This window comes from Procambarus clarkii, chromosome 88, assembly GCF_040958095.1.
Source record: "Procambarus clarkii isolate CNS0578487 chromosome 88, FALCON_Pclarkii_2.0, whole genome shotgun sequence".
In the NCBI taxonomy this organism is placed as follows: domain Eukaryota; kingdom Metazoa; phylum Arthropoda; class Malacostraca; order Decapoda; family Cambaridae; genus Procambarus; species Procambarus clarkii.
Window position 1 is genome coordinate 11242282 of NC_091237.1, and position 17329 is coordinate 11259610.

At 46.7% G+C, this 17329-nt stretch overlaps 2 protein-coding genes across 4 annotated transcripts in view; one reads left to right on the forward strand and one right to left on the reverse strand.

Moving 5' to 3' along the window:
- LOC123745890 (A disintegrin and metalloproteinase with thrombospondin motifs adt-2-like) overlaps positions 1 to 4224 on the forward strand; it is a 135455-nt gene extending 131231 nt beyond the window's left edge. For all 3 annotated transcript variants that reach the window (XM_069317500.1, XM_069317498.1, XM_069317499.1), the window contains one exon: positions 1378 to 4224. In XM_069317500.1, coding sequence (XP_069173601.1) covers positions 1378 to 1685 — 308 coding nt within the window. In that variant the 3' untranslated portion in view covers positions 1686 to 4224. The remainder of the gene's footprint in view (positions 1 to 1377) is intronic.
- A 579-nt stretch (positions 4225 to 4803) lies between these two features.
- The window catches only part of LOC123745736 (uncharacterized), a 30259-nt gene continuing 17733 nt past the window's right edge, over positions 4804 to 17329 (reverse strand). Inside the window, exons 2-3 of the mRNA XM_069317467.1 lie at positions 6155 to 7053; positions 4804 to 5522 (exon numbers count right to left, since the gene is read on the reverse strand). Coding sequence (XP_069173568.1) covers positions 5354 to 5522; positions 6155 to 7053 — 1068 coding nt within the window. The 3' untranslated portion in view covers positions 4804 to 5353. The remainder of the gene's footprint in view (positions 5523 to 6154; positions 7054 to 17329) is intronic.

Below are 17329 nucleotides of genomic sequence, written 5' to 3' on the forward strand. Positions count from 1 at the left end.
AACAGGATAGGTCCAAGCACTGTCCCTGTGGGACTCCACTGGTGACTTCACGCCATTTTGAGGTCTCACCCCTCACTATAACTCTCTGCTTCCTATTGCTTAGGAAGCAATTGCCCTTATCCACTGGAGCGATTGCAATTGCCCTTATCCACTGGAGCGCCCTACCAGTTACTCCTGCCTGTTTCTCCAGCTTATGCATCAACCTTTTATGGGGTACTGTGTCAAAGGCTTTCCGACAGTCCAAAAAAATGCAGTCCGCCCATCCTTCTCTTTCTTGCTTAATCTTTGTCACCTGATCGTAGAATTCTATCAAGCCTGTAAGGCAAGATTTACCCTCCCTGAACCCATGTTGATGGGTTGTCACGAAGTCTCTTCTCTCCAGATGTGTTACTAGGTTTTTTCTCACAATCTTCTCCATCACCTTGCATGATATACAAGTTAAGGACACTGGCCTGTAGTTCAGTGCCTCTTATCTGTCACCCTTTTTAAATATTGGTACTACATTAGCAGTCTTCCATACTTCTGGTAGGTCTCCCGTTTCCAGTGACCTACTATACACTATGGAGAGTGGCAAGCAAAGTGCTCCTGCACACTCTTTCAATACCCATGGTGAGATTCCCTCCGGCCCAACAGCTTTTCTCACATCCAGCTCCAATAGGGGCTTCTTGACCTCATCACTTGTAATTTCGAACCTTTCCAAGGTCACCTGGTTTGCTGCCACCTCTCCTAGCGCCGTGACTTCTCCCTGTTCTATTGTAAAGACCTCCTGGAACCTTTGTCATTCTCTGTGTACCTGTCCTCGCCCGCCCTAAGTTTCATCACCTGTTCCTTCACTGTTGTCTTCCTCCTGATGTGACTGTGTAGTAGCTTTGGTTCGGTCTTGGCTTTATTAGCTATATCATTTTCATACCTTTTCTCAGCTGCTTTTCTCACACTAACATACTCGTTCCTGGTTCTCTGGTATCTCTCTCTACTTTCTGGTGTTCTGTTATTACGGAAGTTCCTCCATGCCCTTTTGTTCAGCTCCTTTGCTTTCATACATTCCCTATTAAACCACGGATTCTTCCTTTGCTTCTCTGTTTTTTCCTGTTGGGCTGGGACAAACCTGCTTACAGCCTCCTGACATTTTTGGGTGACATAGTCCATCATGTCTTGTACGGACTTGGTTCCGAGTTCTGTGTCCCAATGTATATCCCATAGGAATTTATTCATCTCCTCATAGTTTCCCTATGTGTGTGTGTGTGTGTGTGTGTGTGTGTGTGTGTGCGTGTGTGTGTGTGTGTGTGTGTGTGTGTGTGTGTGTGTGTGTGTGTGTGTGTGTGTGAGGGCGCGCGTGCACGCTACACACTGACACTCACATGTACTGCTACCTTCCAGGCCTGGAGGAGGTGGTGGTATCGTGTATGGAGGTGAGGAGAGACGTCGGAGCCAGCAGGCTGGTGGAGGCCCTGGAGGCGTCCCTGTGCTCCCCAGCGGCCCCTCCTGCGCTGCCAGGATTTAGGAGCTGCGGTGGAGGAGGGGCGTGTCCGGCCTCGTCCCCCCACACACCACTAGACCAAACCACAGTCATTGGTCGTTGGCTACTCGGACTCCTGAACGACATCAGAGCGAGTAGCAGTAGACGTAGTAATAGTAGCAGTAGTCGTAGTAGTAATAGTACTAGTAATCTAAATACTAGGAGCTGATTCTACCTTGTTATATACCCCTAAACGTACACAGATTGTTGTTGTTGTTGTGTTGTGAGTGGATCACAACCCAGCCTCCTGTACTAATAGTACTTTTTGCGACTATGTGGTTGTTCATACCAATATATAGAAACAGAGCCCCAGTGAACCACTTTTTGTACGTTTTTATAGAGAAAATAGTTAAAACCCAAACCTAAATATTCCTAGGCCAAGCATAGCATATACATGCACGATATTAGATTTAAGATAGTGGGTATTAGGCCTGGATGTGACAGGTGTTAGGGCTCCTGTGTGTGACAGGTGTTAGGGCTCCTGGGTGTGACAGGTGTTAGGGCTCCTGGGTGTGACAGGTGTTAGGGCTCCTGGGTGTGACAGGTGTTGGGGCTCCTGGGTGTGACAGGTGTTGGGGCTCCTGGGTGTGACAGGTGTTAGGGCTCCTGGGTGTGACAGGTGTTAGAGCTCCTGAGTGTGACAGGTGTTGGGGCTCCTGGGTGTGACAGGTGTTTGGGCTCCTGGGTGTGACAGGTGTTAGGGCTCCTGGGTGTGACAGGTGTTGGGGCTCCTGGGTGTGACAGGTGTTGGGGCTCCTGGGTGTGACAGGTGTTAGGGCTCCTGAGTGTGACAGGTGTTAGAGCTCCTGAGTGTGACAGGTGTTAGAGCTCCTGAGTGTGACAGGTGTTGGGGCTCCTGGGTGTGACAGGTGTTAGGGCTCCTGGGTGTGACAGGTGTTGGAGCTCCTGGGTGTGACAGGTGTTGGGGCTCCTGGGTGTGACAGGTGTTAGAGCTCCTGAGTGTGACAGGTGTTGGGGCTCCTGGGTGTGACAGGTGTTGGGGCTCCTGGGTGTGACAGGTGTTGGGGCTCCTGGGTGTGACAGGTGTTGGGGCTCCTGGGTGTGACAGGTGTTGGGGCTCCTGGGTGTGACAGGTGTTAGGGCTCCTGGGTGTGACAGGTGTTGGGGCTCCTGGGTGTGACAGGTGTTGGGGCTCCTGGGTGTGACAGGTGTTAGAGCTCCTGGGTGTGACAGGTGTTGGGGCTCCTGGGTGTGACAGGTGTTGGGGCTCCTGGGTGTGACAGGTGTTGGGGCTCCTGGGTGTGACAGGTGTTAAGAGCTGGGTGTGACAGGTGTTGGAGCTCCAGGGTGTGACAGGTGTTGGAGCTCCAGGGTGTGACAGGTGTTGGAGCTCCAGGGTGTGACAGGTGTTGGGGCTCCTGGGTGTGACAGGTGTTGGAGCTCCAGGGTGTGACAGGTGTTGGGGCTCCTGGGTGTGACAGGTGTTGGAGCTCCAGGGTGTGACAGGTGTTGGAGCTCCAGGGCGTGACAGGTGTTGGAGCTCCAGGGTGTGACAGGTGTTGGAACTCCAGGGTGTGACAGGTGTTAGGGCTCCTGGGTGTGACAGGTGTTTGGGCTCCTGGGTGTGACAGGTGTTAGGGCTCCTGGGTGTGACAGGTGTTAGGGCTCCTGGGTGTGACAGGTGTTGGGGCTCCTGGGTGTGACAGGTGTTGGGGCTCCTGGGTGTGACAGGTGTTGGGGCTCCTGGGTGTGACAGGTGTTAGGGCTCCTGGGTGTGACAGGTGTTGGGGCTCCTGGGTGTGACAGGTGTTGGGGCTCCTGGGTGTGACAGGTGTTAGAGCTCCTGGGTGTGACAGGTGTTGGGGCTCCTGGGTGTGACAGGTGTTGGGGCTCCTGGGTGTGACAGGTGTTGGGGCTCCTGGGTGTGACAGGTGTTAAGAGCTGGGTGTGACAGGTGTTGGAGCTCCAGGGTGTGACAGGTGTTGGAGCTCCAGGGTGTGACAGGTGTTGGAGCTCCAGGGTGTGACAGGTGTTGGGGCTCCTGGGTGTGACAGGTGTTGGAGCTCCAGGGTGTGACAGGTGTTGGGGCTCCTGGGTGTGACAGGTGTTGGAGCTCCAGGGTGTGACAGGTGTTGGAGCTCCAGGGCGTGACAGGTGTTGGAGCTCCAGGGTGTGACAGGTGTTGGAACTCCAGGGTGTGACAGGTGTTAGGGCTCCTGGGTGTGACAGGTGTTTGGGCTCCTGGGTGTGACAGGTGTTAGGGCTCCTGGGTGTGACAGGTGTTAGGGCTCCTGGGTGTGACAGGTGTTAAGAGCTGGGTGTGACAGGTGTTAAGAGCTGGGTGTGACAGGTGTTGGGGCTCCTGGGTGTGACAGGTGTTAGGGCTCCAGGGTGTGACAGGTGTTAGGGCTCCAGGGTGTGACAGGTGTTAGGGCTCCAGGGTGTGACAGGTGTTAGGGCTCCAGGGTGTGACAGGTGTTAGGGCTCCAGGGTGTGACAGGTGTTAGGGCTCCTGGGTGTGACAGGTGTTAGGGCTCCAGGGTGTGACAGAGCACCCCGGTGCTCTACTGATTTAAGAAGCGCCAAACCAATCTTAAGATTAATCAGTGCAGCTAGACAAGTAGCTGTAATTGTAGACATTTTTTATACAATTTAGAAACTTTATTATGTATATCTTAAAAAATAATTTTGTTAATACATTTTGTCATTTGCATTGTTTGTAGTTTTTGTCAATTTCATATCTTTTATTTAATGCGTTTTCGTATCCTTATATTTTATATATATATATATAATAGAACATTCAGTAACAATAGAAATTTGCTGTACATAGAAACTTGAGTATTAAACAACTAGTACTAATATGTAATTATTTGACATAGAAGTTTACGCACTGAAACGTCATAGGGAAACTATTAATATTGTCAAAGCATTATTTATTCCATACTGCAACAGTTCTACAATGTTAATTGTGCAATAATCCTTCAAGACTGATCAGACTTGAATAATAATATTGGTTTAATTGAAGTCACCCAAGAAGAAACCCTTTAAGAGAAAATGTTACTTGCAAAGAAAACGAAAAATTATAACGTACCTTTTCTTAAGTTTCCTTGGGCAAGCTATTTTATTTTTTACTGTTACAGAGTTAAAGGCGATATGATTATTGCTTATACCACTTATTGACTTTGGAAAAATACATTTATTTAGAATCTTCAAGAACAAAAATATATGTTTTTCTCGCAGCTCGTAGAGAGGGTGCCAGGATCTATATAAACATGAACAAGGTATTATTTAATTTTAATGTTGTTTATAAAGTACAAAATATTTTTTTTGTTAATACACACAAGTACATACCAAAACCATTATAACAAATGTTAACATTAATGACGAAAGTGAAGCACACGTCGCCACCAGGGCGGTTCCAGAAGCACTTTATAACAACGGCGCCTGTAGGCCGCCAAGCGCTGCCTGACGCACGAACAGTCAACAAGAAACAGGGAAATGCGGCCCGGCCTTAATACACGAAGACTAATGATAGCCAAGGTAAGTCATTCATGGCCCTCAGGACCTGCAAGGTCTCCAGCAGAACCAAGAAGACGACTCGATGCAAATAAAAGTTTTCATCTGATCAACGGAAGCCGCATTGAATTCTAGGCCTACGATATTCTAGTTCCCGCTGGGAGAGAGGCATCAACACCTATTATTGCTCACACACACACACACACACACACACACACACACACACAGTTGATTGACAGTTGAGAGGCAGGACCAAAGAGCCAAAGCTCAACCCCCGCAAGCACAAATAGGTGAGTACAAATAGGTGAGTACACACACACACACGGAAGTCCCTCTCTGGAGGCGTCAGCAAGCAACGCCTCATGGCGCCAAAGGCAGTTTTTCTCCATCGGGGCTGGGTTCGAAGTCGAAGTACCCAAAGACGGGGAAGTCGTTGAAGTAGGAGTCGAGGTCGTAGCCGTCACTTGGGAAGAAGTTGGTGCCGGTTGGTTCCTCTGGTTCTACGTCCACCTTGTCCACCAGGTTGATCCTGTAGGAGGCGGTGAAGGGTTACCACAAGCTACACCTTATTTATGGCCACCAAAATAAATAGCACCACATAGGAAATTTATCTCCAGTAGACGTAAAGCTGAACTATACACACGTTGAACTATATAACATTAACTATACACTCGTTGAAGTGTGTGTATATATATATATATATATATATATATATATATATATATATATATATATATTATATAATATACAACATTAATTATACACACATAAATGTGATCTATACATAAGACTGACCTATACATAAAGTTAAATTATGCATAAAGTTAAACTATACATAAAGTTGAACTACAGTTAAAGATGGACTATAGGTCAAATTTAACTATAATGCTGATATATACATAATGTTGAAATGTTTGTAACGTCTATTTATATGGGAAGTTGAGGTATGTGTGATATTACCCACATTTACCCCAGTTACTGAGGTAACTGGGTAACTGTGACTGAGGTAACTGGGTATCTGTGACTGAGGTAGCTGGATAATTGTGACTGAGGTAACTGGATAACTGTGACTGAGGTAACTGGATAACTGTGACTGAGGTAACTGGGTAACTGTGACTGAGGTAACTGGGTAACTGTGAGTAACTTTAGAGCACTTCGTACCCTTGCTTAGGGAAGAACGCGGACGCCGCTAGATGTGGGTCCCGGAACTGTCCCAGCTCGTGTAGGTCAGAGAGTGGCGCCTGTGATGGTATTCTGGAAGCTGCTGCGTGGGCGGCAAGGTGGTTTAACTGGGCGCCCGGGTTCTTGAAGTTGGCGGCAGGGTTGTTAAAGTTGGCGCCCGGATTTTTGAAGTTGGCGGCAGGGTTCTTGAAGTTAGCGGCCGGGTTCTTGAAGTTGGCGGCCGGATTTTTGAAGTTGGCGGCAGGGCCGTTGAAATGGGCGGGAGGGCCGTTGAAATGGGCGGCAGGGCCGTTGAAATGGGCGGCAGGGCCGTTGAAATGGGCGGGAGGGCCGTTGAAATGGGCGGCAGGACCGTTGAAATGGGCGGCAGGGCCGTTGAAGTGGCCGGCAGGACCGTTGAAACGGATGGCAGGACCGTTGAAGTTAGCGGCAGGGCCATTGAAGTGAGGAGATGGCTTTGAATTTGGGGAAAAGTGTAGACCTGGCCGGCCTTGAAGAGGAAACGGTGAGGTTTTGGGTTTGCCGTGAGGACTGAAAGGAGGGAAAGGCTTGTTGGGGTGAAGGAACTGCTTGTTGTGGGCATTGGGCGGGAGGAAGGGCTTGTTGGGTGGGAAAGGCTTACTAAGGGGAGTAAAGGATGTTATCTTAGGATTTGCTTGGGTGAAGTGAGGGGGACTGGGGTTGCTGGGGGCGGGAATGATGGAATTGGAGTTGGTGGAGTGGATAGTGAGGGCGTGAGCTGGGTGGGCGGGAAGGTTGGGATTGGGGCGGAGACGGTGGTGGAAGGCCGCCAGGGGGTCCTGGGTGAGGAGGTCGGTGGAGAGGGAGAGGTGTGGAGGGGGCAGGTGGACCCCTTCCACCAACACCAACACCGTTACCTGTGTCACAGGGAAAAACAGAGATAACCTTATTAATTATCTTTCTACAGGTGAGCTATTAATTAAGCCTAAATTACCACCCGTAGATCAAAATATTTGGTTCACACATATACTCTTAGAATACACACACACATACACACACACACAGTTCAATCCAAGTAAATGTATGGTAATGAAACTAGGCGCAGGAAATAGGAGGCGCAGGAAATAGGAGGCACAGGAAATAGGAGGCGCAGGAAATAGGAGGCGCAGGAAATAGGAGGCGCAGGAAATAGGAGGCACAGGAAATAGGAGGCGCAGGAAATAGGAGGCACAGGAAATAGGAGGCGCAGGAAATAGGAGGCAAGACACTAGATACCGAATGGGAGATTCGGTATGTTTTTTTTTTTCAGTTTTTTCTTTGTTTCCTTCACGAAACAGAAAGATCTAGGAGTTGATATAATGCCAAATCTGTCTCCTGAAGCTCACATCAAAAGAATAACGTCTGCGGCATATGCAAGGCTGGTTAACATCAGAACAGCCTTCAGAAACCTGTGTAAGGAATCATTCAGAACCTTGTATACCACGTATGTAAAACCAATCCTGGAGTATGCGGCCCCAGCATGGAGCCCGTACTTTGTCAAGCACAAGACGAAGCTGGAAAAAGTTCAGAGGTATGCCACTAGATTATTCTCAGAACTAAGAGGCATGAGTTACGAGGAAAGGCTGAGTGAACTGCTGTCGGAAAACCCGACACCATTTACTAACGTTTAAAACAATAGGCAGATAACGTTGGTGCTGTTTGTAGGAAAAAATTTACTCATAGAAAATGAGGCCCAGTGGAATTTCCCTGGAAGAAAACGGAGATTATCATTGCCATGTCGCTATTAAAGTCACCAGTTATATTATTGGAAATCATTCTTAATACAGCAATTTTGGGAATGTAAACATCATAAAAACATTTCCCTTGAACCATCTTAATTATCTGAGTAAATGTGGGCCCTCTATCCACTTCTTGACAACATCTGGACAAGATGAGGGATGCGGTCAGTGGGAGGAGGGCCAGTAGTAGTCGCCATTTTAATTCAACAACAAGTCTCGCTGGGGCAAATCTAGCTCCTATAATCACCCTTGGACCAGTGTTACGGGACTAATAGCGTCCTGTCATCAACACCAACTTCGTCAACAATCAAGGGAAGTGGCCTAATTCCGAAACCTTTTATCTTTCATTCCTGATCAGTGAAATGTTAAGGCAAACCGATTAGGATATGAATCGAGATACAAAACGAGGTAATTATTATTTGGATCGCATCTAATAAATTATAACAATATTTTCTCCTGATATAGCTGTCATATAATGTCAATAATTACTATTATTGTGTGCCCTTTGACAGGTGTAATTGAAGGGGAAGAAGAAGCAGAATTACATTTACCTCAGTAACATATGGTTACAGTAGCCTCACCCACGAGGATTATTAGGCGTGGTCATCCATGTTCGTAACTGGTGGACCAGACCCACAACACTACAGATAAGGCTTCCCCGTGTATTAACTAATATATGTTGTCTAATACTGTAGTGAATGTCTACTAACCAACAACTTATATTGAAAGACTATATGTAAACCATAATCCTCCAGAATGTGAGGAAAATGACTCGTGGGATTTATATTTATTTAGTTTATATTAATTTATATTGCAATTTATATTTTACGTTGTTACATATTTCGATAGCAAACTGTATGATGTTTATGTATATATATATCAAGTGAATTCTATAGCTTTACTGCTGGTTCAGAGCAATTAAGTATATGTAGAACAGACTGTTAATATGCAATATATGAAGCAAATGAAATAATATTGTATAAATGCAAAGATTGATCGACTGGGCAAGTGCAACACAAACTAAGCTATTGAGCATTTATCTTCCCTATAAGTTCCTTCAACTACATACCGGTGGAGGGATTTGTTGTGGCTAAAATACATACTTTATATAATCCATCACAATTAATGTCCGAAGAAATCTGTATTTAATGGAATGTGATTTTGTCAATGAAAAAAAAAAAGGTTTTGAACAAAATTTGTGCCGATTCCATTTCATGTTTGCGTTTACGGAATCATGTTGTATGTTCAGAGTTTGAAAGCTTATCTTTGTAAATCGATCTCCTTGAACACTTTTCTTCTCACTCCCGCTCCGTTTCTGTCTTCACCGATGGGTCTAAGTCTGCGGACGGTGTTGGCTACTCTGTTGTTTTTCCTGATATGTGTGTCGCTTACCTCCGGAGACTAGCATCTTCACGGCGGAGATTTATGCTATTCTCTATGCTCTTCATCTCCTGCTTTCTCGTTGTCAGTCTTCCTTTGTAGTTGTTGTTGACTCTCGTAGTTCCCTCATGGCTCTCGGGTCCTTTAATCCGGTTCATCCAGTAGTTGTCGAGATCTAGCATTGGCTGTTTCTTGTTCATAGTAAATTTAAGTCGGTTGAGTTTTGTTGGGTACCCAGCCATATTGGTGTGTCTTTAAATGTACGTGCGGATGCTGCCACCTAGGAAGCTGTCCGCTCTTGTTCCAGCTCTCGTAAAGGTATTCCATATTCCGACTTTTACCCGGTTATCCATTCCTCCATCCTTACCCGTTGGCAGGCTTCTTGATCGTCTGTTATTGGTAACAAACTATGTACTCTTAAATGTTGTGTTTCCTCGTGGCCATCGTCCTACCACCGTAACCGGCAATGGGAAACGGCTCTGGCGAGGTTGCGTATTGGCCATACTCGCTTAACTCATGGTCACTTGATGGAGCGCCACCCAGCTCCTTATTGTCCTAGTTGCATTGTCCCTCTTACGGTCGTGCATATCCTTCTTGAATGTCCTGACTTCCAGGACGAGCGTGTCTTTTGCTTTCCGACCGCCCCTCGCGGCCACCTGTCCCTCAATAGAATTCTTGGCGACTCGGATACTTTTGATATTGTTCGCCTTATGTGTTTTTGTTCTCGTATTGACATCCTTGGTGATATTTAGCGCCCTCTGCTTATTCCGCACATTTGATGGTATTACATAGCCTTCCCGGTTTGGTGCCTTATTTTGATAATTACTTACTTTGTAAATCGATTAGGCAATGAGGCCAATAATGAAAAATATACAGACTGAGAATTTGGACTCTCTAATGCGCAAGTCCGTCCTCATAAACAAAGGGCAAAATCAATTTTATGCACCCGTCAAGCTCCGTTAATGAATGAAAAACGGTTTACACACGACTTACAACTGATGTCGTTCAAACACTTCTGGAACAAGAGCTTCACTGACGAATTTTTTTCGAATCACAACGCTGTAAATGCTTCACTCACGCATTTCAAATACAAATAATCGCCAACAGAACCTAAACACCTGACCTAACCAGTGCCTAAATTTGCACAATACGCTAATATATAATTATATTAATTTATATTTAAGAAAATTCCTGTTTGAATGAACATGAGGTTAAATTTGATGAATGCGTCTTTGGGGTCGGACACTGGATGGATTGGAATTTGTCGAATGTGCACATTTTGATTATTAAAACATACAAATTAAAATGATTACATTTGACTAATAAGAATTAAGAAATGCCCAAAGGCCTGAAAACTACAGTAGTAAAAGCTATTGTAAGGTTAGCACAACAACCGGACCAGACAATGTGATTTAGTTAAGCGGGCATTCGCCTTGGCTATAGACACATCTGGCAAGTTAGTGAGGCTGACCCACTATCAGAACATTTAGCTTGTAAACTTACGTTAAGACATTCACTTGAATAATATGTTATTGATTGTCGTACTGTAAAAGATTTTAGACCTTTAGCATACTGTACAATCAACAACGTAACTACTTCATCGAATGGAGTTGCGCCCTAGCCTCGGTGGGGTGCAGAAGTGTTGCCTGAACTCTCTGGCAGTTGGTGGTTGTTTGCCAGTTTGGCCGGTTGGGGGCGTGTGTGTGTCTGCCCACCTGTGCTGACATGGAGTTCACGATGGGGGTCCCTCTTTTCCCCTGTAGTGCAGGCTCAGTCTGTGGGCCTCGAATTTTCTGTACGGGCTGGGTACCCGGAGTGTGATTTGCTTTCTGTCCCTGTGATGAACATTTATGGAGTCGAGTTAGTAACAGCACATTTGTGATTGTGAAGTTTACGGAGGAGTTGGCGTATCGAGAATTTCTCCGTCGATACGAGGGGTGGACCTTACTCCTGCCGGATGGTGTGGGCACTGTGACCCTCTCTGATCGGAGTGGTGCCCTCACTTACGTCAGTGTACATGGGGCGCCCTTGGAGTTCCTAAAGGGTTTGCTACAGCGGTACTTCGGCTGTTTTGGTGTCGTAGTTAGTATGCGGTTGCACATGATATCTTCCAATCTGCTCAAGGGTGTGAGGACTAACATTAGCACCCTGGCATGCGGCTCCGGGCAGACATTCCGTCCTCTGTGCGACTTATGGGATACAACGTTCGGGTGTTTTACGCCCGCCAGCCTCGAACGTGTTATCCTTGTGGCCTCTTGGGCCATCTGGCTGCTGACTGTTCTGCGCCTGCCATTGCACCCGTGAACCTCTTCAGTAAGGAGGATTTTCCACCTCTTCCTGTGGAGGAGGCTTCGGTGGATGTGGACGTCTCTTCAGCCGTGCATGTGCCCCCTGTATCAACTGTTGCGCCGCATGTTGCGCCCCCTGTTGTTGTCACCTCTCCTCCGGAGGTTGTCATCGCCTGGTGATCGTCCTGCTCCAGCTGGTGTCCCTGGGGTTCTTCCGACTGCCTTCTGCTCAAATCCCCCGTCTTCCAGTTCTTCTTCTGCTGCGTCTGTTAGGTTCTGCGTCTGACCCTGTCCCTGCACCCTCGCCGTCTGTTCCGGCTGTGCTGGGTGCTGGGGTGGATCCGGCACTTCCTCCTGTGCCTGGCCTGGTGTGGTTGAGGATGCTGCCGTTCTACGACGTGCGTCGGTTCGCCCGGCTTGTGTTGCGCGTGTCTCTGAGTCAGCCTTCGGGTCTGATGATGTGCGGCCAGAGCCTAAGCGTTCCCGGCGTTCTTCTTCTGCATGGGCTGACGTTCGCGACTTCGACGGTTGTGGATCTTCCGGCGACGGCGGGGTGGCTCTGGTTGCGTTGCATACTACGGTGGTGGCGGAGGTGCATTTGCCTGCGGGTGCCGGTGTTTCGGCCTCCTCTTCTGGTATGGTGTCTGCGGTTCCTGCTTCGGGTGCATCGCCTGCATCGGATGGTTCCGGTTCTTCGTGGGGGGGGGGGTTCCCCCTGCTGAGGTTCGTGGTGAGCGAGGTGGCCTGGTGGTGGAGTTGAAAAAGGCTGCTCACTGTGGGGGTTCTGTAACCCCTTCCTCGTTCCCCGTTTCATCGACGGCGGTCTCGACGCCTCTTCCATCTCCGGCCATCTCTTCAGTGTCTCCTGCTGTCTCGGTGGAGGTGTTACTATCTTGTTGACCGTCCCCTGCTCCTGTGCATACGGCGACGCGGCCGTCTCGGCAGCCCTCGTACACTTCTTCAGTGTCGTCTGTTTCCTCGATGGACGTGGTTTGCCCTCCGCAGCCTCGTTTTGCGACTTGCGTCAGTGAGCTTCAGGAGTGGGCATTTCCGCCTGATCTGGTGATTCCTGTGTTTATTTTGTGTTTATTTTTTGTGTTTATTAATTTTGTTCCTTTGTACTTTTGCAAGTTTGTGCTTTGTCATTTTGTACTTTTGTTCTATGTTGTATTTGTTTGCTTTTATTGTACTTATAAGCATGCTTGCATGTAAAAATAAAATAAAAAAACTTCATCGAATCCTGTACGTTGGAAGACATCCGAACCATTTATAGTAAATTTGCTTGTCCTGAAATGGAAGACTTGCCTGTTACCGGAGCATCATTGCCTCAAGTTTTTGTTATGGAAAAGTAGTGAGGATATTGTACCAAATTGCCTCATCCCTGTGGATGATTGACAACGTGGCCATTGCTGTACCCTCGGGTAGAGGACGACTTCAACTAGACTGCAACCATTTTACAAAACAAATTTCGACAAGAGAATGTCTGTTCGAGGCTGGGGTCCAGGCAGTTGTAGTTAGAATCACGTAACTTTCCCTAGTGAAGTGGGGTTGTATGACGAGTTTCAATAAGGTGGTTTGGGTCAACCCTTATGCCTGTATTTAAAGAGGATTGACTCTTAATGCGATATCCAATGAGTCCTATGAAATCTGAAATGTGCGTTTGATAGTATAGAGGGATTTTTATTTGACTTCTCGACTGTTGTCGACGTTCGGTGAACGTCAATAACTTGGGTTTAACGTCGATTCAACATCGAAAATGTTGACTTAACGTTAATCAAGCATGTTTTGCTGGAGAACAGGAGGGAGAGTGTGAGCGGGAGAGAGACCCGACCGTGACCAGGTACCCCCTTTTGTGTGGTTTGTGTATATATATACAATGTCAGTGTCAGACCACGATGGAAGGATTAAGATAGGAATTTCCTTAAGTATTTTTGTATTTAATAATACATCTTCAGAAGGATTTATTATTAAATGTATTTTGTATTAAATGTATTAGTAGGATATCTTCTGAAGCTGTATTATTAAATACGAAAGTACTTAAGGTAATTCCTGTCTTAATCCTTCCTTTGTGGCCTGACATTGTCACATTGTTTATCACGGGTTAATTTCTTCGTGATTTACACACACACACACACACACACACACACACACACACACACACACACACACACACACACACACACACACACACACACACACACACACACACACACACACACACACACACACACACACACACATATATATATATATATATATATATATATATATATAGAAATAATATAGATGAATACCCAAAGGGGGATAACCTAATTCGCCTGCCTCCTCCAGCAAAACATCCATCGCAGAAATGGTAACGACAACACATTGGAAACGTACAAAATCAGAGCACAAATCACCAATTAAATTGAAGAGGGAAATACCGCAAGTGCTATTTGAGTCCTCACCAGTGACGAGAAAATTGCTGTTAGAAATTCTGCCACAGCACGAGCCCTGCAAAGCCAGCACCCACCCCCACGGTGCCCTACGAGTCGACAACATCGTACCGCCTATTAACTGACCCATTAACTGAGTTCAAACCCATTAACTGCTGGTGAATCTGAGGTCTGTAGAGCAAATCTTTCTTTTCCACCTGGGTCAGCAGGCGGCTTTACAGGATTAAAACCTCAACACATCAAACAAATGTTCAATCCTGCAGTTGGTGATGCTGCTCAAGATCTTCTTATGGAATTCACATGGTTCGTCAACACGTGCCTGGCTGGTGGTATACCTGAGGTCATCAGGCCCATCTTTTTTGGTGCCTCCCTCTGTGCTCTCAACAAGAAGGATGGGGGAATCAGGCCAATCGCAGTTGGCAACACTCTCCAGCGCCTGGTTGCCAAGGCTGCTACGAGGGTTGTCGGCCAGCAAGCGGCTGGATTGCTGAAACCAATTCACCTAGGATTTGTAGTCCCCCAAGGCTGTGAAGCGGCTGCTCATGCAGCACGAGCATACATCACCAACATTTCTGACGAAAAGGCCCTGCTCAAACTGGACTTTAATAATGCCTTTAACATGGTCAGAAGAGATGCAGTGCCCTGTTCTGTACATCGCCATTTCCGGCCCCTCTACCCGCTCATTCTGTCTTGCTACAGTGGTGAATCAAGGTTGCTCTTTGGCGAACACGAAATCAGATCACGTGAAGATGTTCAGCATGCTGATCCTCTAGCTCCTCTTCTGCTTTGTCAAAAAAAAAATCTCCGGAAGTTTGTCCAGCGAGTTCAACATCTGGTTTTTAGGTGATGGCACCATAGCTGGCCACCTAGATCATCTCTTGGAAGATATCAGAAAAATAAAGGAGCAAGAAGTAAGCCTGGGTCTCCTGAACTCTTCCAAGTGTGAAGTAGTCTCCTCCAACCCAGACATCGTAGCTAGAATAAGGTCTGCCTTGCCTGGAGCCCATGTCATTAGGGCTGTGAACAGCACTCTCCTTGGAGCCCCCATCGGGTCTAACGCCATTGTGGATATCCTTGATTAGACAATCATAGACCTCAGGAGGATGGAAGACAGGATAGGTGACATCGATGCCCACGATGCTTTATATCTCCTCACTAAATGCCTATCCCTTCCGAGGCTAACCTGCTTTCTGAGGTGCGCCCCATCCTATGACAGCCCATAACTTGAAGAGTGTGACTTATTACTGAAGACCATGCTAGAAAAAGTTGTCAACCTCTCCCTCAATGAATGCCAGTGGAAACAAGTCACTCTTCCTGTTAGGCTCGGCGTCTTGGGTTTCCACACCGCCACCCAAATTGCTGTCCCAGCCTTGATGTCTTCCTCCTCAGTACCAAATGACCTGGTTAAGAAAATTCTACCTGACAACCTGTGTGACTTGGCACGGATACATGACTCCCACTAACCGGAATGTGACACAAAATGGGGTATCATGGCAGACCCAGCACTCGGAACAACCATGTTGAAAGCAAAGAAAAAGTCTAGCTGGGACAGCCCCATTGTAGACAAAGCCAGTGTTGCCGGAGGCAGCAATGAAACCCAGTGATCATGCACGCATCACAGCTGTGCAGGCTCTCCATGCAGGGAAGTTCCTTTCGGAAGTTCCTATGTCTGCGACAGGCACACGTCTTGATCCGCAGCAGCTCCGTATTGCAGTCCCCCTCCGCCTTGCTGCTCCTATCCACACTGTTCACAGGTGTATTTGCGGCGAGGCAGATGCAGACGAAAATATGGATTGCATGGCCTGCACTGTGGAAAATCAGGCAGTAGGCACTCACGACATGACAAAGTCAATGACATCATTAAGAAGAGCCTTGCCTCTGCCCAGTGTCCAGCAGAGAGAGAGCCTCGCAATCTATTGAACCATAACTTCGTTAGCTTTGCTCACCGACGTGATGAAATCACACTGCATCCTTGAAAGAATAGCAGACATTTGGCATGGAACTACACTTGTGTATCCACCCTGGCAGCCACATACATCAACCTCTCTGTCTGCCAAGCGTGAGCTGCAGCGACACACAGAGAAAGAGACAAGTCAGCCAAGTACAGGGAAATAGATCACCAGTACAACTTCTTTACAATAGGATCCGAGACCCCTTGGTCCATATAGGGAGAGATCACAAGAAGGTTTCTTAAGGATCTTGGTTCCAGGCTCATTGAAATTACAAGAGACCCTAGAGCGGCAGCAAGTTTTCTCTTCCAGTGCCTCAGTGTCACGATCCAGAGGGGGAATGCCCACTGCATCCTTGGTTCCTGCCGAGGAATTCTTTGGGGCACAGAATGAGGTGATTTGATAAAATGCTATGCCCAAGATTACCATCACAATCATGTTTTGTCCGGTCGTGACGGTTGAGTGGTTAAGGTGTCCTGTACACCAGTTGCAGGGTGCTCCTGGCAGTATGGGTTAGTCACTTCTGGGGTGTGAGTTTTCAGTTGCATATATGCCTGGGGACCATTCAGGCTTGTTCGCATATATATATATATATATATATATATATATATATATATATATATATATATATATATATATATATATATATAATATATAATATATATAATATATAATATATATAATTAGGAGCTGAGCAACAGGTCGGCTCCGAAAACAGCTTCACTTAACTTACGATTACGTCAGTACTGTAATTTAATTGTCAAATTATAACGAAATATGTTCTATATTTCTAAACCACCGATAGCGACACCCTTGTGGGTGATTACACCACCAGAGGCGCCATCTGTCGGGTAGTTTGGTCACACCATCACTGAATGTCTGGTGGGAGAGTGTGAAGAATTGTCGTAAGCATTGTCCAATTATGACGTAATACTGTAGTGGTGACCCCTAAGCAATAGGTAGCTATCATTTGCTTTAAGAGGCGTTGATAGACACCACTGATGCTGTATTTTCTACCCAAAAAGACTTTTGGGAAGATAATACAGCTATCTATTTGGGTAGATAATTTTTGTTTTTGTTTTTAAGAGTTATCATTAGACGCACCTTACATCTACCGCGAGGGTTTTAAAAAAGTTTTACTTAAATTGAAGCAAAGAAAACGGATGAGGGGGAATACTAGTTGTAAAGTTTTGATTTAGAGAAGACTTTGAGAAATTTTTATTTAGAAGGCTTCTCGCTATGTTGTTGTGCTTCTTCCATATTGCTGTAGGGGGTGGGGGCGTGTACTGGGGTCTGGCGTGTATTGAGGGCTGGCGTGTACTGGGGGCCTGCGAGTACTGGGGTCTGGCGTGTATTGAGGGCC